At 43.9% G+C, this 22,651-nt stretch overlaps 3 protein-coding genes across 5 annotated transcripts; all 3 read right to left on the bottom strand.

The window, feature by feature from the left end:
* Nucleotides 1-3,519: 3,519 nt before the first annotated feature.
* Nucleotides 3,520-5,753, bottom strand: LOC146271037 (uncharacterized). Its single transcript, XM_084707561.1, has 5 exons — nucleotides 5,650-5,753; nucleotides 4,562-4,670; nucleotides 4,352-4,471; nucleotides 4,156-4,234; nucleotides 3,520-3,816 (listed from the first exon to the last, which is right to left on the bottom strand). The coding sequence occupies exons 1-5, from the start codon at nucleotides 5,751-5,753 to the stop codon at nucleotides 3,725-3,727; spliced, it is 504 nt and encodes a 167-aa protein (XP_084563687.1). The 3' UTR covers nucleotides 3,520-3,724.
* A 598-nt stretch (nucleotides 5,754-6,351) lies between these two features.
* LOC146271036 (Y+L amino acid transporter 2) lies at nucleotides 6,352-14,334 on the bottom strand. Its single transcript, XM_084706587.1, has 10 exons — nucleotides 12,974-14,334; nucleotides 12,028-12,558; nucleotides 11,188-11,313; nucleotides 10,884-11,028; nucleotides 10,235-10,358; nucleotides 9,986-10,089; nucleotides 9,505-9,601; nucleotides 9,209-9,358; nucleotides 8,534-8,717; nucleotides 6,352-8,223 (listed from the first exon to the last, which is right to left on the bottom strand). The coding sequence occupies exons 2-10, from the start codon at nucleotides 12,539-12,541 to the stop codon at nucleotides 8,129-8,131; spliced, it is 1,539 nt and encodes a 512-aa protein (XP_084562713.1). The 5' UTR covers nucleotides 12,542-12,558; nucleotides 12,974-14,334; the 3' UTR covers nucleotides 6,352-8,128.
* A 17-nt stretch (nucleotides 14,335-14,351) lies between these two features.
* ripk2 (receptor-interacting serine-threonine kinase 2) lies at nucleotides 14,352-22,651 on the bottom strand. 3 transcript variants are annotated; one of them, XM_084706584.1, is made up of 12 exons: nucleotides 22,248-22,651; nucleotides 21,812-22,045; nucleotides 21,390-21,543; nucleotides 20,855-21,010; nucleotides 20,301-20,458; nucleotides 19,758-19,807; nucleotides 19,467-19,628; nucleotides 18,472-18,557; nucleotides 18,179-18,280; nucleotides 16,740-16,836; nucleotides 16,412-16,624; nucleotides 14,352-16,287 (listed from the first exon to the last, which is right to left on the bottom strand). In XM_084706584.1, exons 2-12 carry the CDS (start codon nucleotides 22,000-22,002, stop codon nucleotides 15,911-15,913), a joined length of 1,746 nt encoding a protein of 581 aa, XP_084562710.1. In that variant the 5' UTR covers nucleotides 22,003-22,045; nucleotides 22,248-22,651; the 3' UTR covers nucleotides 14,352-15,910. The 3 variants fall into 3 exon arrangements, with proteins under 3 accessions (XP_084562710.1, XP_084562711.1, XP_084562712.1); XM_084706585.1 differs by having other exon boundaries at nucleotides 21,812-21,970; nucleotides 22,248-22,650; XM_084706586.1 differs by having other exon boundaries at nucleotides 21,812-21,910; nucleotides 22,248-22,650.

Below are 22,651 nucleotides of genomic sequence, written 5' to 3'. Positions count from 1 at the left end.
AAGCATAAATTTCCTATATTGACAGAGAATCTGTATTTCAAAAATGGACAAAAACATCTCCTGAAACAATGTAGGGTGAATTTGGGTAATCTGGGACATTGGGTAGTGTGGGACACCTAAACTCCAGAGCGTTTTCTACCCTGCAATGACAATGTCTAGTCCACAGAAATTTGACTCTATCTAGGTTTAGCGTGGATGTTATGTGACTGAAATCACAAAACGTGATTGGTGTGGTGTCACAGAAAGGGACACTAGTTAATCAGGAAGCTCCGATGAGAAAATGCATGCAAAAAATGTCCCAGATTACCAAAATTCACTAATACAGTTTATTTCTGCAGAAAGAATGAGAAAGTATAGTTGGTTATTGTTTGTTTGTGAAAGATATTTAGAAAGGATGACTATGATCTTATGCCACAGTCAATGACAACGCTCTTAACGCTAAGAGCTTCTTAGAAGCGTTAGGGTGAGTTCAGGTAATGTGGGACATCAGGTAAAGTGGGGCAGTTATGCATTTTGATGATTTAATATGTGCAAAACTGACATCCAATCACCAGAGCTGATCTTGACTCGTAAATACAACACTTCTAATCACTATGCAGTGGTTTTTATTTGTCTGACATCATCAGAGTAGGCGTGATCTGGCTTGACAAGAGGTCTATACAGAAAAAACGCATCGAAAGTTCAGCGGCATATTACATTATATTTCTCAATGATAAGGCTGGCAAAGGAATTTAAATGAAGTTACAATAAGTACTATTGCAGCATATTGAAGGGGTTTAACCACTGATTGAAACACACAGAAACATTAGTAAAATAATGCTTTATTAGAAGAAAAAAAGCATTTTATGTGACTGTCCCACATACCTGATCATGTCAGTTAATGTGGGACAGCATTTTTAAGGTAAAGTGGGACATCTAGTAATGCTGTGTTTATGCTATAAAAGTAATTTAATTCGACAGTTGTCAAATGTTTTATACCAATGCATCATACTGCACTTAAGTTCCCAACCAAATAACAACTTACACTGTCATTGAACCAGCGCTTTCAGACTTGTAAGCGTGACCGCAAACGGTAGTCCAACAAAATGCTAGCGCAGCGGGACTAGCTAGCTAGCACATAGACTGCACATCACTAAGGTTTACATCAGTTACACTTTATGCCTATTGTATAAGTCAACCCCCACAACTAAATGAATCTTGCCACACCCTTGCACCTAGTATTGTTGTATATAAACTAATAATTATTATATCAGCAGACTAGGCCGACAGACAATGACTGTCCCACTTTACCAGACAAGCTGTCCCACATTACCTGAAAATGCTGCCTGAGTGAGAGAGGGGATCATGTTATGTTTGAAAGTGTGTAGCTTCTAAAATATTGTGTATTCCCATTTCATTCCAGCATCAAAATGTTCCTAAGCCCTAAAACGATTTACAAAAACACCACTGGGGCGAGTTAACAGGTTTTTTGTAAGTCTACTGGAGCCTCTGACAAAAAGTGTCCCACATTACCTGAAATCACCCTATAAGAACGCTCTAGAACGCTCTTAGATGCTCCTAAGAAGCTCTTAGCGTTAAGAGCTTCTTAACGAATCTGGAAAACCCGGTCAATGTCAGTAGTTCAATCATTAGTTGAGTGATCTTTTTTATTTAAAAAAAGAGAAACATCAATCAATAATGTTGAGTGAGATGTTAGAGTGGGGAAAAGACTAAGCAGTAGTGATGCTGTTATATCTACTGTAATCCTTCATGTTATAATCATTGTTCATGTTTGGATAGTTGTTGCCAAATGAAATGCAAATATTTGGGTATAAATATCTTGTTCTTTGCACTTGTTCAACTTCTCTGAGGAAAAGTAAAACTTGATCCAGAAAATCAAGGACAACATGAAACGTATTAATTGTTGTTGATGACAAAGAAAACCGAGCTATTATTTAATCAAACATTCTATAAAACATTAATTTGTTACTGTATGAAATGGTTTTGCAATGTACCCGAAATCCTGAAAAGTACTTCTATGAGGCAACACCTTCTTTCCAGGTAGGCTATAAGTAAAGGTGACTTCCTCGTACGGAACACAGGTAGGCAAACCAGGACAGTGAAACAACAGCCCCGTTCACTGAAGATGATGTTCCAACAGGACCAATACGGCAACATAATGCTGCTGTTCATATTGGCGGCATGTTTCGCATTGTCAGCGGGACAAACAACGGGTATGAATTGTACCGTTTCATTTTACATTATTGCACATTTCGATAATAGTCGTGGCTTGGAGTCGTGGAATAGTCGTGGAATTTTCTGATGTCTGGATTATAGCCTTGTTCTTGGCTTATAGAAAGCCGTTTGTAGTGCTGAGGTCTGTCAATGTTTTAGCATAGAAATGTGCTTGGTTTCTTTATGCTGTGAGGTAATACCTATACCTTTGAAACAACTTTTATTTTATAGATTATTTTCCAATAAATAGAAAGTATGACAAAAATTGGAAATCAAGCTCACATTTTAAATATGTTTTTGTGGATGGATTGTAATATTACCACAGGATTCCAAATATCCACACCATCCTCACAAGCACCATCTTCAGTGGAAAGAGGTATTACACACCAAATGTAGGCTATATTTTACATGTATAATAAAATGTATCTCAGTATTCTTAATACCCTTACTGGTTTTTTACAGCATTAGTGATTCTGGCGACAACTTGGCAGTCTCTTCAAGAACTGAATGAAACTACTGTTTCTCCATTAATGCAACAGGTAATAGTTCAGGAACATAAATGTTCAGGAATGATCCTTGTCAGCTGATCAATCCATAATTGAATTGACATGTAAATCAATGCTAAACTAAAGGTTGATGTTTTCTACAGCTCCAGGTATTCCTACACAGCATACAACCCCAGCTGGATTTTCAGCTGACACTGAAGAAGATACAGAAAGTGTGAGTGGGTCTGAACAATTCAGGACACTTCTTTTCACATTTGTTTCTACAACCTATTACTTATAGTTGAATTATATTGCAAGTTGATAGACTATCACAACGTGACGCACATTGAGATAATACATGAATGGTGGTATTCTTTTTTCAATGTTTTATGAGTTATGAGTTTCTATGTTAAAAAGGGCATTGTAGTCTGTGTCTATGACTGGGTAACAAGTGTATCAAACTTGTATAAACATTTGTAATTGAATCCCATGGCCTGGTTCTGAGCTTTGTAGTCTGTGTCTGTAAATGTCTCATACTCAGGTACTTCATTTCCCTTCTGCTGTATGGCTTACTCCTGAAACCACTCTTTAACTTGGTTTCCAATAAATAGAAGTTATACCATTAAACTGTTTGACATGATTACGATGGATTGATGACAAAGTACACGCTAAAGTGGCGGTCTCAAAAGTCTGTTTATACAACTGGAAATAAACTTTCTTTCCATCATGAAAAGGACTTTAAAAGGTCTCAGCAGTGAAACCAGGGTGCATAGATGTTGTAAACGAGTTAATCGGGTTTCATTAAAGCACTAAGGATAATAACAATAGAAGTGTCAATGCCTGTAATTGAAAAGCTAGAATCTGCAATCACGTGACCCTTAACCTGGAAACAGTATCTACATAAAATAAAGTGAATGTGGTCACTAAAGAGCCTCTTTTGCCTTTCTTTGTCATCAACTTTACAGCCATCATCACTCGAGGTTTCTTAATAAAGACAGACGTAGGTTTCAAACATGGCCACAGGCTCAGTAGATGGAGCAGTTGGTTGTGGTGTACTCAAGGCAGATCCACTCGTTGGTGTACTCTTTGTATCCTTCCACCTGACTGAGTCCACTGCCTGGAAAAGAGAGACAGGTGGTTATTGAGATATGGAGGAAGAGTAGGTCAAGTTTCAAGTGCATTTTGAAGGTACATTGGAGTTCTTGGTAGTTCTCCAGTTGACAGTTTCCATAGGGTTCTAATCTAAATGTGGTCTAAATCTAAATTTCTGAATGAATAAATCCTTATCTTGCATGAAACATGTCTTACAACTAGAATATTAAAACCCCCAAAAAGAAAAAAGAAATTAATAGAATGTTTTCAATTGTATCTTTTAAATGTATTGAATCTTGCATTGCCCTGATGTAGTAAGGTTGAGTGTACACTACAAGAGAGCATGAGGAGCTTATGATGTCACCTTCTACCAGGTTGTGGAGACTGCAGTAGTTGGTACCGTTGTCCATCAGGTCTGCCCAGGACTCTGACACTGCCTCTCCCTGGAAGTGAAGAAGAGAAGTTGGGCTCACGTGAGAACAGTTGAGCGTGTGTCTCAGAGTTGGACTGTGCTCCTTCTGAAGTGAACTTAGCAACCGTTGACCTATCTAAAAGCTCACAGTTACGCGGCACACAGAGGACTCCTCCATGGAATACAGGCTGAACCTGAGGTCGTCCACATCACTGGTCGTGGGAGAGGTGTGCTTGGCTTTGATCATGATGGGAGACGAAGACAGCAACTAGAACACAAGAGGATAAATGGTTTTTAAGGATGGCGGAAGAATCATTTGAGAAGTGCACAGTCGGGGATAGAGAATTGGGCCTCCTACCTCATAAAGACAGTTCTCTCCACCAGATTCACAGCTGGCCCTCGTCCTCCAGGCTTTGATCTGGTTCACCAGAGCCACATAGACATCCCGGCATGGGACACCAAACAACCTGGGGAGAAAATAGAACATGGCAAACATACAAAGAGATCCCATCACACACATATAATGGTACAGTCCTGTTGGGGCTGCTCTCCTACTGTTTTGATATATTCTTTTTTGTTTATGATCGAGAGCCCAGTTGTGAGTAAAAATGTAATGGTTCTGCGTAAACATGTGTACCATTTAATGTCACGATAAACCAGCAAGCCAATTACTGTAGCTGTTATCTGTGATCATTCTAAGATCTTATGGTTTTATGTTTGCCACGTCCTACTGAATGTAAAGGTCATACATTTTCTTCAACAGAATCCACAATCATATTGATCTCGGGATCGGTCTAACAAGCATGTCAGCCATAACCAGTATGAGAAATTGAGGCGGAGAGAAAAGTGAAGTCACATGGTACCTTGTCTGATGTGAATTTTCACCTATAACCAGATCTCTAGATCTCAACAACAACAAAAATGAAGTCTTCAGTCTGGCTTGATCCGCTTCAGTTCATGGAATTTAGATGGCATCTTGAGACATTAGCTGTACCCATTATTATCTACAATTTGATCATTTTCTGAGTAAACAATTTCAAAGCCAAACCTACTTTCCAACTACATTCCGTGCATTCAGCACACCGTGAGGTACATTATGGCTACATGAAAGTAATAATTTCTGGTGTTGATGACAGGATGGCACCATGGACACACCTATCAGTAATGCCCTTATACCTATTAACACATGCCATGATACAACTCTAATGCATATTAACACATGCCATGATACAACTCTAATGCATATTAACACATGCCATGATACAACTCGTCTACATCATTCGACTACCATAACAATTCTCTCCTGTCGCATTTTGTCAAGTCCATAACAATTAAACTGACCCATTCCTGGATCAATTGACCTGGATTCATTAAATTACAATTCCTGGACTTTATACCAATCTCTTTCACATTCAAACACATTCAAACAGAAACAAGACTCCATACCAGATAACTTTGCACTGCGCATGGAGGGGATCTGCACTGGACACAGCAAAGCAGGTGACCCCCACAATCAGTCCAAAAGCCACAAGCAGAGATTTCACACGCATGGTTGGAGAAGTTTGGTCTGGTTCTCTGGGATGCTGAGTGCTGCTGCAGGGAGCTTGGATCTTCTTTTGACTGTCGGTGGGTTGGTGCCCTGGTCTTATAAGAGCACCACTGCCAAGTAGCTCATCCCAACACCCAGGTCATGTGAAAAGGTGAAGCAGGAGGCCTGTGCAGCATTGATTAGCACGGTTCAGAAGCATGTGAGAGCCACTGACGGATCAGAAAAAGGTTGAATGCTTCGGTTTGAGATCTTACATCATAGTGGACTTATAAGTCCCTATAGCGATTCATGTTGTTTAATTGTAACTTGTTTAACTACATGCTCTTATGGTTCTTCCCTTTGGCACTTATTTTGGTTGTTCACAATATGTGCTTCATGTTTTGGCTACCCGCAATGTTTTTGGGGCTATCTTGTTGTTATTATCAGTGACTTATGCACTTTGTAAAGCTCTTTCTTGGAAGTCGCTTTGGATAAAAGCGTCTGCTGAATGAATAAATGTAAATGTAAGTCATTTGCAATTCAGAAGTGTAATTTAAGTACACTGTCACCTTATAGACAGTCATCCGATCATGATTACTGATGACTGCCACTCATGATCATTATTGGTGAAAGCAAAAACATTTTTATAGAACACAAATATGTTACATAACAGACTTCACTTGGAACATGAAAACCATGAAACTGTGTGGCATTTAGCTTTTTCTCTTCAATGATGCAGTATTAAAACTGTTTCAGTCATGCTCCCTCGCACATGTTCACCTCAGGAACTACAAATGACATAGTACTTGACCCTGCACCCACAGACATTATAGCATATTAAATTGCAATTAAGGTTGGTTCCTGCCCATAAGAACAGTGCTCTTAGTATTTCCCCCAAGAGGTTTACATCTGCTAATACATGAAACGTAATCACGTTTTACACCGGCAACTCAACAGGCCAAGCTGTTGTTTCTGGTAAGAGGTTGTCTGTGAAATGTGCTTCCTGGGCAGGATAAATATATTGTTAAAAGCTTAATGACATTGATATGAAATCTATTTTTGACAAAAAACACTGAAAAACTAAGCTCTTGTTTGATCGCCAGCCTGAACACCAAAAACTGCAATAAAACTTGCTGTATGTAAAAGAAGGGTGGGTGTTTTGCGCTGATAGGTCAATGAAGTCAACAGAGCTTCTCAATGGACAGAGGATATTTTGTAATTGTATGCGATGGTTCCCTCTTGTGGCAGCCTTGTAGTAATGTCAGAGGGCAGACTGACCTGTCTACTGGGGTAAATAAATACTTTTTTCAAAATTGAACTATTTGATTAATCTCAATAGTTCAATTCAATACCTTCACATTTAAAGACGTAATGTAATGCTATATAATAAAGCTATGATATGGAGATTTTGATCAACTTAGTGTCACAAATCCAAAAGTCACACTGTGAATATAAAAATGTAAGTGGTTTACTTTGACTGTACCAGACAAGAAGTAAATTGACATGTGGTTTCAAATTGGTTCTGAACATTTACATAGACATAAAAAAGCATAGAGGAAGGAGAAATACTGTAAAGATGGCAAGTGCATGGATTATGGGGAGGAAAAGGTGTGGAACTGTGAGGGGATAGCAAAGACTGGGAAGGCACATTGCTACATACTTAGAAGTTCAATCTTGGAACACAGGGGCACAGGTTATAATAGTCTCCAAGACATTTAAAGAGTGTAGCTTACAATTAGCCACCAAAATCTATTCTGAGACTTCAACATATGGCAAAATAACCAAGCAAAAACACATTCAGTCTTCTTGGCTATGACTTCTGCAAACATATCCTTCATAAGTTTGGCCTCAGGTAACTCCAAATGACCAACATTGGTAGCAAATACATATTAATAACAAGAAAAGCATTAATTATGTTTGTGACAGTTGGCAAATGTAATGTAATATCACAGAATAGGAGTGCTAGTGCTAAAGTTAATTTCTAGAATACACTTTGGTCCAACACTCTGTTAGTCATAGCTTTATGAAATCAACTCATCATGAATCAGCTTATTGTGAAAACACATGATCTGACACAATGAGGTGAATTCTAAGGGTAAATTTAGAAATCGCGAACATTTCCTGTATCATAGTTCATTGTTCAACAGGAGATTATTTCGATCAATATTCAAGTGTATTCCAAAAGCACAAAAAATAGACAGTGATACAAAATCGCTGCTTTGTCCCAAAGTATATAAAATGTCAGTTTGACCACAATAGCAACAATTGTTCTCTGAAACATCTCTTCTTCTTTTGTTCTCAGACTCTGAAGACATTTGAGAAACCAGAATACTTATGGAAGGGCGGGTATCTCCCCCGCGGGTGCAGGGGGCGGGGGGGGGAACAAAGCAGGTGCTCTCATTGGCTTTTACCATTAGCAAGTTTCTCTGGCTCCACATCCAGTTCAGTCAGACAGCAATAGCACATGATCTGAGTGTATTTGGTGACCGTGGCTGACACAAGGAGAGAGGTAGGTGGATAGAAATACAGAGAGAGGGAAAGAAAGAGAGGGAGATAAGAGATGTTTGTGTTAAATGTTACATTTGTGGGAATGTACATCATGTCTTATGAGAGGTACTGAGCGCTCAGACAAATAACATTTTATAATTGTTGCTCGGAGACAGGCTTTGGCAGTGTAGTGTAGGAAGCACTTCAACATACTGGGTCAAGGCAATATGCTAACACCATAAATGGTGAGTAATGATAAAGTCACTTTTTAAAACCCCCGTAGGGCAGCCAAGTGAAGCACTTCTGAACCCTTACCATTGATCTGGCCTATGAACTTTGGCCTCTTTTCCTCCGGCAAGTAGATAGCTACAAAGTAGACAGGTATTCCTGACAGGGCGATGCCGATGCCGATGAGAGAGTTGATGGTGTCTCCGTAAAGCGGGACAATGACGAGGAAGAGACTGCACAGGCAGTAGATGAAGGGGAAGAACAAGGAGAGCTGTGCGGAGAGAGAGAAGGGAACGGTCAGCTGGAGGTGGGGAAAAAAATGGAGACAGAGCAAAAAAGAGAGAGAGAGAGAGAGAGGGAGAGAGGGAGAGAGGGAGAGAGAGGGAGAGAGAGAGAGAGAGAGAGAGAGAGAGAGAGAGAGAGAGAGAGAGAGAGAGAGGAGAGAGAGAGAGAGAGAGAGAGGAGAGAGAGAGAGGGAGAGAGAGGGAGAGAGAGAGAGGTAGAGAGAGAGAGAGAGGGAGAGAGGGAGAGAGAGAGAGAGAGAGAGAGGGAGAGAGAGAGAGAGAGAGAGAGAGAGAGAGAGAGAGAGAGAGAGAGAGAGAGAGAGAGAGAGAGAGAGAGGGAGAGAGAGAGAGAGAGAGAGAGAGAGAGAGGGAGAGAGAGGGAGAGAGAGAGAGAGGTAGAGAGAGAGAGAGAGGGAGAGAGGGAGAGAGAGAGAGAGGGAGAGAGAGAGAGAAACATGGAGGTCAGCAGGTGTATCACCTTAACAGGCCTGTGTCTGTCAGGCTGTGTGACGCGGAGGTAGATGAGGCCGGCCACGGACAGCCCCACAAAGAGCCAGTAGCTGAAGCTGAAGTAGTTGATGAGCTGGAACACATCCTCCACACACAGGAATATCAGGCCCATCCCTCCCTGGAGGAGGAACACAACACAGGGGCTTCTATCGTGAAAGGTCACCAGAGGGACCAAGTGGAGGCCTGCTTCTCACTATCTGCTCAGCGAAATTAACGCCTCAACGAGGTACTGTCCACAGCCACCGCACTGATATATGGACTCACGTTGAATATGAGGGCAGGAACAGGCGTGTAGCGCTCCATGTGGATCAGACTCAGGCTGTCTGGGAGGTGTCCTTCTCTCGCTCCTACGAAGAACAACCTAGACAACGCATCGAAACAAGGGGGATGATTGCGGATGACATCGTTTTTGTTTTATTCATGCTTTTATTCACAGCGACATACAATATAAATGAAGTACATTAAAATGAATAACAGGAACATTAAACCTACTGTATATTTGTTTTGTGTGGGTACGGCTGCTGTAAAAGGACATAGCAATATTGTATATCGCTAAACTGTTCAAATCTGCTCATTTTTAGTGAAAAAACATGCATGGGTTGCCTAGGTAAACATTTATTAATATTCTTCCAATGTTTTTATCAAGTTTTACAGCTACACTATTTTAATATCCGTGTATACTATAAGGCCTAAGGTGAACCCACCAGTTGTCCCAGACTGAGTAGAGAACATGGCTGACCCTTACCTGGAGGCAGCAATGATGGAAGCGTTGAGCCCTCCATAGCAGGACATGGCCACTGAGATAGGAATGATCCAGCTGAAAGGGCCCAGGACAGCGTTTCCAAACGTCTGGACAGTTGTTGAAAAAACACAACATTTTAAAGCACTTATTTCACAACAAACATAGAGAAGTAGAGTGACCAGATCAGGGATCATATGAACAGTGCAGTCTCATTTCTGTCAGAGCTGATTATGTAGGTGAGGGAGACATTACCACAGCAACAGCATCGCTGGCCAGCAGAGAGGGCATGTCCAGGACCACGTAATAGGCCACGTTGGTCAGCAGGTAGATGATGGTCACAATGGGCATAGAGATAGCAATAGCCAAAGGCAGGTTCCTGCAAGTAGAACAAATATGTATGTCAACACTGACACATAACACAGTATGCACATACACAGTCACTCACAAACCTAAAAACAGAGTTTATTTCATACAAGTAGTTAGTTACTACTTGTACATAGTAAATATACTGTAACAGCTATATTGTCTAAGTAGATCCTATGGCCTTGATTGTAACACCATTTTACCATGACTGACTAATCAGCATTCCAATCCAAACAAGTCCGACATGAATAGAGCTCTTGTTTCTAGCCTTGGACCAGGAAGATAATATCAGTGCTACTGCTGTTGTGCTGCATTGTAACTTGTTGTCTTGTTTCTGTCAACACTTGGAATGTAGAGTTGCATGGACAATGAAGAACACGTAGGTAAAGTGAACAAAGTGAAACTATCTGGAACGCTCTGTGTTTGAATCTGAGGGCGGAGCTGCCAGTTGACTTGTTGGAGGTATATGAGTGAGTGACTAAGTGAATGCATGAATGCATGAGTTAGTATGTCTGCATGCAAGCATGTTTGTGTCTACCTCTCGGGGTTCTGAATCTCTTCTGTGACAAAGTTGAGGGTGTCCCATCCAGAGTAGGAGAACAGCGCAGAGTACAGGGCCAGAGCTATGGGACCAGGTTCGACAGAGGAACCTTCAAAGGGTTGTTCTAAGTTCTGAGTCTCTCCTGGATGGACACATAGGTAGATATCATAGAGTAAGAGATGGCAAGAGACAGGCAGAGGAAAAGAAAAAGCGTCAAAGAGAGAAAAAAAAGAGGGCGATAAAGATGAAAGTTGAGATGAAGATTTGCATGGATTTCATTTTTAGGTTTCACTCCTCTCACCATTAGCAATCTTTATGACTCCCATGATGATGATTAGGATGAGAGACATGATCTTGGTATATGTGAAGAGATCTTGGACAATAGTCCCCCACTTCACATAAGCACAGTTAATAAATATCAACATGCCTGAAAATAGAGAGAGAGAGAGAGTGAGAGAGAGAGGGAGAGAGAAATATATTACTTGTGTGTACAACTCCCTGTACCAATCCCTCCCACTTTACCCCATAATAAGAATATATGTGGAGAAGTATGACAGTTTAGTAAGAATTTATACTTAATTTTTAAAATATTTATTATACCCAACACATACTGCACTTCAAAGAATCTCTGCTGTCAGTATGACTCCATTACTCATTCATAGTTCCTGTCAACCTTTCTCCTCCCGTCCATAACAGACGGATCTGCAGCCGCAGTCTGGACTGTGAGGCTGAGTCATTGCATTGCTGCACTGTAACCTAAATACCAACTCAGTGTGCCACTTTCACACTGCTGAGAGAAGCCCCATAATGCAAGGCTATTTTTCACTCTGGCACCTTCTGTGGGCCCTTTGGTCTAATTGCAGCCAGTGCCAACCCACAGGAGCGTCGGGGGCATGCAGTGCTGGCGTGACATCACACTTGAACCGTGGGAGTACAGTACTTCCTGTTCAGAAAACAGGGCAGTCCTCATTCCACAGAAACTCAACGATGGGAGAACATCACAGGAAGTGTGAGCACACCATCTGATACATCAAAGGATCAAGCAAACTATCTCATATACACACGTTTTACACAAGGTTTACTTTCCAACACCAGTATCAGCCAGTAGTGGTACATGCAGAGGGATCAGAGGGATTCTTACAGATGCAGGCGGCAGCAATGAGGCGAATGGCGTCGTACGGTGGCTGGCAGGTGGGGTACAGCGCCTCCACCAGGTAGTTGGCGAAGGTGAGCGAGATGACGGCCTGGCTGGCCGGCTCGACCAGCAGGATGGAGGTCCACAGGCGGATGAAGGCCAGGAAGCCACCAAACGACTCCAGGATGTAGGCGTAGCTGGCGCCCGACTTGGTGATGGTGGTGCCCAGCTCGGCGTAGCACAGCGCCCCGAACACCGAGAACATCCCGCCCAGAGCCCAGATGACCAGCGACAGCCCGTAGGAGCCGCTGTACATCAGGACCCCCTTGGGAGAGACAAAGATCCCGGAGCCAATCATGTTGCCCACGATGAGGCACACCCCGTTGAGGAGGGAGATCTCACGCTTCATCTGCATCTTGGCCGTGTTAGCGCCAGGCGGGGCCTTCAGGTCCTCGTCGGACCGAGCCACCGCGGCCGGACACAGTGTTCCTGTCACGGCCGCCAGCTTCTGTCTCATCATGTCTTACCAGGGAGGAGCTGGACGAGATTAAGACACAAGTGCTACTTGACATTCATTCATATGAAGATAGTGCTCCACGGCTTACATCGATTTTTGGGGGAACTATCCAAAACTATTCCCTATGTTTATTTTAGGGACTAAAATAGAAGCCTCTGTTCAGAGCCTCACACCATGCTTTGTAACAGTCACAGCACTTGGTCTTTTTCCTTTAGCAGGGCCAGTAAAAGCACTCTACATTAGGTGATCTATAACATGGCAGTAGAAAAACCTTCTAGAACACTTCATTATTTCATAAATTCAACTTAATATAAAACCTTTTCTTTAACCAAGTTTAAAGTAAAAAAATCCAACAAGTCCAAGCCTAGAAACAGACAGCATGAGCAAACAGCTCAATCTCATGTCTTAAGTAAAACAAACAGAAAAGACACGTACCAGCTACAGTAAACAGGAGGAGAGCAATCACAGCAGAAGGGATTTTCTGTAAGGGTCAATAATTCTGTTCAGGAAGTCATATCTCGACTAGACAGGTTTTCTGATTCAGGCAGCTGGAAATGGAGGAGCTCCTGATTGAGAGGCAGCAACAGGACGGTGAGTGTTGCAATATTCCCCAGCCGACGAGTGTTTTTCCAGCCCAGACGTGCCACTCTCCAGTTGCCCCGCTATTTTTGGGAGACATGCTCTCAGAAAGAGCCCCCCTCTTGCCTCCATGGGATACCTAATAACACTACACACTGGCAGGGCTAAAGCCTTCCAGATCACTATTTTGATGTCCTGGTTGATGTTCAAGCAGATTACAGAAGCCCCGTTTCTGTTCACCACTAGACATTTAATAGCTACAGAACAGTATGTGGACATGCTCCACCATCAACAAGATACTCGGCATGTTGTCTCAACATCAGCTGAGGCCTCCTGTAGCTCTCTTTGTAAAGTATGAGTCAAACATGTATGGTCTAGGGGGAGAGGGGGAATCATTCACAACAGAAGACCCTTGATGGTGGTGGTGGTGGAATTTTCACACTACACATCTGTGCCTGGTACTTCCTGCTGTGTTGTTAGGTCCAGCACATGTAGACGTGATTTACTGCACATTTGACATGGAATTAAAAGTAATTCCCTTTACTGCCCAAAAAGATACAGTAGTACGCACGACTGTATAAATACATAATTAAGTGCTGCTACACATTGTAACATTACTCAGAAATATTCTAGAACATAAGTATTTGATATTAAGAATATCAGTCAAACCACCTGTTATTGTTTTATTCAACAGATTGAGGTTGATCCATGAAACAAAAGTTTAACTAGAGATATTCCATATTCTACCATTAATAACCATAATTTTAGGCCCACAGATGTTTTAATAGAAATCCAAAATCTAAACATTTTCAATAACAGCTACTGTAAATATGTGCAAATATTATACCATGGTGTCTATGTAAAAAAAGAAAAAACAAAGAAACAGTATCAATGAGAAGGCCGTTATGTTGAGAAGAATTTGGAAGCATTTTGCCTTCTAGCTCACCCTACATCACACCAGTCTCCACAGGAACTCATAGCGGATTTAAACTTTAATAGGTACAAAGAAACTAAAAAACGTTACAAAAAAATAGGGAATGGATACAAAATTTGGATCTCTGTAGGCTTTAGTCAAACCCTCTTATGCAAAGGTCAAATATTTATCTAATCGTGGTCATTTTAGGGTCACAATTGAGAAACAAACTATTCATAGTGAGTCATTAAAACCTCCTGGTTCTCCAGTACTGTTAATTCATTAACATTTGAGGAAGTGCAGTGATAATCCACAACAATAAGGCCTCTTAAAAACACCTAGCTCTGGTGGGAGTTTTGACTGGGTTTTCTCCACAGAGACACTGCATGCACACAACACTAATGGAGAGACACTGAGGCTGTAAACGGAATGGACCGTTTTTCAGGAGGAAAACTACGGTGTAGCTTGTTTTTGGCAGTTGAGGGAGAGGGATGTGTGGTCTGTGAGGGATGTGTGGTCTGTGAGGGATGTGTGGTCTGTGAGGGATGTGTGGTCTGTGAGGGATGTGTGGTCTGTGAGGGATGTGTGGTCTGTGAGGGATGTGTGGTCTGTGAGGGACGTGTGGTCTGTGAGGGATGTGTGGTCTGTGAGGGATGTGTGGTCTGTGAGGGATGTGTGGTCTGTGAGGGATGTGTGGTCTGTGAGGGATGTGTGGTCTGTGAGGGATGTGGTCTGGAGACAGACAGGTAGTCCTCTCGGGCAGGGGGAGCCATCATAACAGTCATGATCGAGGAACACAGCTGAGGTCCTCCACAGCTGATGGAAGGTACTGGAACAGACTTTACAGCCAGAATAGCTCATCTTGCTTGTAGTTTGTCTGTAGAACTGACTACAATGTCAAAATAGACAATCAAAGCTTTCCATTGGAGCAGGTTACCATGAGGAGCCTATATTTAGCTCCAAGTTTGAGTTTGAAGCCCGGTCCATTCCATTCCATGTGTAGCCAGAGAAGCTCACGAGGCCAACAGATACTGTAAACATGCATATACAACTATGACCTCAGCCTCTGGTAGAAGAACATGTCTGCAACACAATCCACAACATTTAGAAGAAGTGCTACACTCTGGACAGAGCTACATAAACTGCTTTGTATACCCAACAACAGATAGGGCCTACAGTCTAAACGTAAATATTTGAGTTCCGTTGCCTGTTTTTTTGTTTTTTACCATTGCACCATCAATGCTGCCAACAGTAGAGTTGAACTTATTTTGTGGACATATACCTGAAGCAAACAGCCAAGACAGTCCCAAGCTACATCTAGTACACTCAAATCCATTGAGTATATTTCTACATTGGAGGCTACATCCCAGTATATTATTAAATGACAGAGCCCCAAAAATACTTAATCGAACATATCTCCCTCAAACATGCTTTTCAGAGCAGATTAGATATGGTAAAGTGACCTAGTAGCCTTATTTATTGAAGACCAACTTCTCATGGTGAGACATCATTTCAAACACACTGAAGGACTGTGACCTAATCTACTGTATCAAAAAATTGAGAAATGCTTCAGCCATGCTTGTCGGCTATCTCCGTCAACACGACACGGTCAAACTAGCCTGTCTACCCATCTACCCTCATCCTTTTTACGCGTGCATGCAGTGGATGGGTTCACCATCCACTCTACCCGCACAGCAGGATCCACGGCATAGGGGACAGGCAGTTACCGTGGCGACCACAATTAGATCAGACCCTCCTGATGTCTTGAGCTCCGAGTCAGCCCCAAACTGACTCGCAGCACGCTCGCGCGCACACACACACACACGCGCACACACGCACGCACACACACTGGTCTCTCTGTGCTTGCGCGTGGGCCAGCCCTAGAAGGTGTTCTTGGCGTACTGGCACGGCGGGGCGGAGGGCTGCACTGTGGCCGTGGGGGAGCTGAGTTCAGAGGGGTACGGCTTCAGGCCCAGCTGCATGTTCTCCTGCAGCTTGCGGACGACCACGCGGCAGAACTCCTCGCTGTGGCGGTGGCACGTGTCCAGCAGCTGGCGCACCTTGGCGGTGCGGGTGGGCCGGTTGACCACCAGCTCGTAGTCCTCGCGCATCAGCAGCGAGCGAGCCAGCAGGGCGTCCAGGCTCTGGTTCAGACACGCCTCCGTCATCTGTAGCACAATCTCCTCCCGCTGCGCTGCCAGCCAGCCGGCGATGGGACCCAGCGTGGGGGCGGAGGGGTCCAATGGGGGAGAAGCGTCTGGGGGGGGGACGTGGTAAATGAAGGGTGTCAGCTGGGACACAGTTCAGAGTTCACCCCCTACCCCTTCACAATCTATCTAGATGGATCCTATCGAGGTGGGGAAGGGCACGGTTGACTGTACCTTGAGGCTGGGCCTTTTCCTGGGGCCTGAGGGTTAGGTTATCCAGATGGGTCTCACACTCTGTGACGGGCAGGCCCGGCTGGAGGGGGATGTTGAAGTTGTTCATGGGCCTGGCACTCTGGGAGTAGTTGTTGAGTTTGTTGTCCAAGCTGTGGTCCTTCAGAGGCAGGGGGTGCTCCAGGGGGACAGGCATGAACGAGGAGGGGGACATGTCTGGGGATGGGACACAGAGAGAGACTGGTGGTCAGGCGTATGGGGGTGGGACAGACTCCAATCTACTAGGCCAGCGAGTCTACTTCAAGCAAAACGGCTGCCACTGCAGGCTCACCTTTGGAAGGCAGGGCATTGCTGCTGGTGAGACACCCGGGCTGGGACATGTCGGCCTCCTGGGAGGAGCAGGACCCTGACCCAGAGGTGGAACTCTCCTGTGAGAGGGGGCACAGTCAGGAACAACACACACAAACCTGGAGGTTTTATCTCTCTCTTTGTCTCTCTCTCTCTGTCTCTTTTTCTGTCTCACGCACGCACAAACCTATAAGCTTTCCTTCTCACTCAGCTGCACACGTACAAACTCACACCAAAAATATTTTTAAGGACAGGGTTTTTTCCGGCATAGAGAACAATTTTTCTCAATAGTATGTTTCAAGTAGGCTGCAGCCTAACCCTTAATCAATAGTAATCGAGTTGTGTCTTCTTGTCTGATCAATACGCAACTGTGGACAGAGCGGCCAGTAAACTGTCGTTCCGCTGCGAGGGCCAGCCCGACGTGCACTATTACACCTGTACGAATGCAAATGAAATTTCCACTCAAAATGCTGACAAAAGTTTGATTAATGATTTCCAACGCAGCCTCTATTGGTATTCTTAACCTGGAATGATAATATATAGTGTAGGCACAGAAATGAAGAAAATGAAAGGAAATTGCTAAATCTAAAGTGGAAGCAAAATGATTTCCTCAAGCATAGCCTCCATGATTTATGAAATGGTAAAAAAAAAAAAAAATACATAGATGTCTGCTAATAAGGTGACATGGTAACACAGACTGTTTTTGTTTTTTTTGAGCACCGAAGACCCATTTTGACCCAGGAAAAACCCTGCAAGGAGTCAACAACATAAATCACTTCTTTGGCACAAACCTTCTCAAGAGACATTGATAATATACTGAGTGCTCTGTACGCTATAAACCAGGAAGAGCACACCAAGAGTGGCCTGTGCCAAGTGTATCTCTGTAAGTAGCTGACTGAAAGAACGCCAGGTCCTTCTGGATGTAACGGGATCTGCGACGGTGACCCCCTCATCCTCTGCCAGGAACCTTGGGGTTACCATGGATGACGAGCTCTCCCTCACGGCCCACATTGCTGCAGTCTCCCGGTCGTGTAGATTCACCCTCTACAACATCCGGAAGATCAGGAGATACCTGTCTGAGCACTCCACCCAGCTGCTTGTCCAAGCACTTGTCCACTCCAAGTTGGACTACTGCAACTCGCTGCTCGCCGGTCTCCCAGCATGCGCAACCCGCCCTCTCCAGAGGATTCAGAACGCAGCGGCACGCCTGGTCTACAATCTACCCAGACGCTCCCACGTTTCTCCGCTCCTCATCTCCCTCCACTGGCTTCCCATCACGGTAGTGACCTATGCACTTTGTAAAGCTCTCTCTTGGAAGTCGCTTTGGATAAAAGCATCTGCTAAATGAATAAATGCAAGTGTAACAGAAACCCATGGACTATGTTCTGCTTATTTTCTGACTGGTGAGGGTTGAGTTCTTACAGGCCAGGGACTAGGGTTGAGAACCTTCAGAGACTTCTCTTCATCCTTCCTGTGCTCACACACGGGTAGCTGCATGGCCGAGTAGCAGCTTGCTCTCCTTATCTGAAATAGAGGAAGGGAGAGAGAGACACACACACAAAAGGTTTGAAATACGCTGCCAGCAATTCTAATGCAATCCATTTCCTGTGACTTGTCCCATTAGGTTATGACTTGGTCACAGGAGTAAAACCTGCTGGTTTATGCTGCCTGACTGAGCTGGATTCCCCCAGGGGTCATCCGGCTGGTGGACTGACCTTTGACCTCTTGACCTCCAGGACGGCCTCCAGCACACTGACCTCATCAAACCTCCTCAGCATGGGCTCCAGGACAATCAGACACTCTACACAGAGACAGAGAGCACACTCAGGACACAGCCGGACCACCGGCACAACTCACGCTCTAATGACCAGATCAACCAGAAATGAGACAGTGTCTGCACCTATGAATCCTATGTTCTTTCCTATTCAGTCATGTGTGATACGGTGCCTAAAGGGGGGGTTGGGGAGAAACGCTTTTTTGTCTTCTGCTAGTTTTCTACACAGGGTGACCAGTGGCTAAGAAATTGTGAATGACAAGTCATGATTCGCAATTAAGGTGCACAAACGTATTTCTAAGTCGCAGACATGGTCAGTTATAGACAAAGGTGCCATGCTGTAACAGTTGCTCCTGGCAACGTCGTGGTAGGTTTGAGTGCACGGGCAAAAGCATTAAGCTCTAAGCATGACGAGCAAGCACTTTCTTACCGCTGCTGGCATATAGTAGCTTCCTCGGGGCAAAATGTGCAGAAACAAGCACCAGGCTCTCTCAGTTTCTTGCACCAACTGCCAGACGGCTCGCCGTCTCTACCTTCTTCAATCTACACCCAGAGCCATTTATCTATGGGTAGGACATCCTCTCCAGGCTTCATGAGTTTGTGCTCCATGCTTTCACCGACAACGCTAACGTGACGTACAGATCTCTTTCACACTGCGTTGCCAGGACCCGCCCTGCTCTGCTTCCGATAGGCTTGTAAAGTTTCTTATAGCTGTGTTCCTCTCAAATGATTGGTAGGGGAAATCAATTGACTCGAAAATATTAAACCGCATGCAAGTTCCCAATTTTTTTTCTTCTCACATGGCCGCACACCGGACATCCGGCACAGTGCCGGAATACTGTAAGCCCTGTAAAGGCCTGAGTAGCGGTGAAGAGGAGGGGAAAGATGGAGGGCTGGCGGGGTGGGGGGTGACGGGGTGGGGTGACAGGGCCTTACGGAGGAAGGAGGGCCGCTCGTCTGGGTTAGCGGACCAGCCGCTGGTCAGGAGGCTGATGAGGGTGTCCCTGCTGGGGATGTCCTCTGGCAGGTAGTCCAGCCCCGTGTCCGGACGAGAGCCTCGCAGAACGCTGAACATGATCTGCATGGGGTTTGTGGCCTCTGTTCACACACACACACGAAAGGGAGTTAGACAAGATGGCTCTGTGGGTTTACTTTAACAGTAATTCTGACACAGAGACATTGTGCCAGACAAAAGTACCTTTCTAGCTAAGAAAAAGGTCAAAATACCTTCAAATGGTATTCGCCTCGATAGCACCTCCCACATGATGATTGCATAACTGGGGGGGGAAAGCAATAATTGAGGAAAAAGTTCATTCTCTGGAGAAAGCATTTGTCATGGCTGCAGTTGTCACTCCCCCTTAAGGATAGAGGAGTAACTGTTATCACACATTTCATTACATCATGATACACAGACAGATATTATTGTTGCAGTGACTCAACTACCGTAACTCTGCCAAGAAATGTCATTGTCAGTTTATAGACCTTCGCTGAGCAAACTCTCCACCCAAGATGGTAGGGCGTTTCTCGTAGCGTTTCCCCAGAACTTACCTGCTTAAATGCCAAAACAAATTCTCAACAAAAGTATGGCATGCAAAGTATCTATTTCAGCTAAACATGATTGGATCATTCCAGAAGCATGGAATGTACAACCTAATTTGAAAGAATGCTAAAGGCTAAACCACGCATGACTACTTCTTTCATTCAACACAAGGCAAACTATGCTCGAATCCACCCTGTGACAAATTACCACCTGGATTCCCAGTGACTCACCTGTACATGTCGTGCTTGACATCAGCCCTTCGACTCCGGGAGGGTTCGTAACTCTCGGGGGGCATGTAGATCACGGTGCCGCCCATCTCTGGGGGCTTGGACCCGGAGCACTTACTGATGGACAGCTGGCGCCACTTGGAGAGGCCAAAGTCTGCAATCTGGACAAAGCAGAGGACTGCTACTGGTCTGGACACTTTGTGTCAAATAACATAAAATGGCAATAACAAAACAAAAACACATTATTGGGTTTTCAAAAATTGTTTGCAGAGGAAAAAGATCCCTGATGGGGTCATGTTCGGCATAATAGGGTTAGATTAGGAGCCGGTTCATTCTGGAAGACAGATTTGGATAATGAGGTGCTCATTTATATTTAAATCCTCTGTTGCCCCCTTTTCAGTGTAGCGAGACAGTGAGACTGTTCCAGGCACTCTTAATTGGACCTGTGATTATCATTAAAATTATGAGGAGAACTGGTTTTAGTAGAGCTCAAACAAAGAAGGATTTAAAGACAGGGCGCTGCTTGGTGTTCACATTAAAGTTGGTAAAACACCTACCTTGACGTGAAACTCCCCATCCAAGAGGATATTTTGCGTCTTCAGGTCGTGGTGCAAGAGAGGGGGGGTCATGTTGTGTAGGAAGTTGACCCCCAGGGCGATCTCATACAGTATCTGCAGTCTCAGAGGCCAGGCAAGCAAGGGATACAGGCTCTTCTACAAACAGCCAGGGAAGACAGAAGGAAACAACATAACTGAAACTAAATGGAGGAAGGGAAAATAACTATGAAATCAAAGTGAAACTTAAAATGGCCGGAACTTCCAAAGGGGTGTGCTCACTACCCGAATTGTAGGACTAACTATCTTTTCTCAATAGGCATGTCTGTTTTCTGTTTCCATGGTCCAATATGGATAGTAAAGTACCAAACCTACACACTAGCCTTATTTAAAGGTTGGATGAGACATGACCCACCGACCGTCCTCATAGAAACTTCTAGCAATTGACCAAATAACCATTAAACAAGATCCAGGGATTTAAGATTCTCAGTCATAGACAGGGCTGCTCCTGACACAAAAAGGATTTGAAAGGTGTCACCTCATGAAGCAGCTGGTCCAGGGAGCCATTGATCATGTACTCTGTGACAATGCAGAAGAACTCTGGCTCATTGCAGACGCCAAATATCTGGATGATGTAGTTGAAACGGGCCTTATGGAGCACCTCTGCTTCCTTCAGCAAGCAATTCCTCTCCCTGGAACAGTCAAAACAAATACAACACTTATTGAACACTTTCTCATCAGCAACGATAACTGATGTGACCAGAGATGCAATGAAGGGATGAAAATTAGTACTTCATTTGTTTGTTCTCAATTCTTGTCCTCTAAGATCTACTGTAGAAAACACAAGGAATCATATGACATGCTGTCATATCTGTCTACCATAAAGTCATGATGGGCATTAACAATGAATCATTGAGATGTAGCGAACAACTCATGTAGTGTTTTACTTGCTTCACGTACCTTTCGCCAACGGGAGAATCCAACTTCAAGCACTTAATTGCTACGGTTGTCCGCCAGTCAGAATGTTGTGCCTTGAATACGGTTCCGAAACCACCTTTGCTAAGATAGTGCAAGTCCGTCAGCTTTTGATAGGGGATCACCGGTAGAGTGCTAGTGAGACTACAAAGGTTCACACAACCCGTGTGCTCCATTATTGTGAGCCTACAACGCCTCTTGAAATGCTTTATCGTATGACTGAAACAGAAAGCGGAATAGATAGTTCCCTTTTTTCACAAGGAAAGGCCCCTTGACTCGCGGCAACACTACAGAACATATTCAATAGACTCAACACACTGTTTACCGAGCAGATATGTATGACGTAGTGGTAGGCATGTTGCTAGATTATTAGCACACGGCCTCGTCATGCGACTATACAGCTAGGTTATAGCTGTCTTACCTTTTACAGATCGCCTGAAATATTACTAAACTCCCGGACAGTTAAGAGTAAATGTGATGACACAAAAACGAATGTTTGAGACCACAACAAACGGCAATCTCCACAATTTGGTTTTCAAGAGCTAGCTAGGATTTTTGTTGTTTGTTGACAAGCTCCATTTAAGACTACTGTAATCAAGCATGCTCAATGTTAGCTTTCACTAGCTAGTAGCAAAGCGATATGCGAATTATGCATTTCGAACTAATTCAAAGTTACAATTCTACGAATAAACTTGACAGAATTGTCATTAAGCTACAGTAACTAGTTCAGTGCAAGCTAGCTAGCAGGCGTGTGATGTCAAGTGATGTTGCCGATAGACTGAACCATAGACATATGTATTCCAGTCTATGGACTGAACTAGGTTG

The sequence above is a fragment of the Hypomesus nipponensis genome, chromosome 10 (assembly GCF_054491055.1).
Source record: "Hypomesus nipponensis isolate SF chromosome 10, ASM5449105v1, whole genome shotgun sequence".
NCBI lineage: Eukaryota > Metazoa > Chordata > Actinopteri > Osmeriformes > Osmeridae > Hypomesus > Hypomesus nipponensis.
This window is presented reverse-complemented; position numbering and strand designations above follow the sequence as displayed.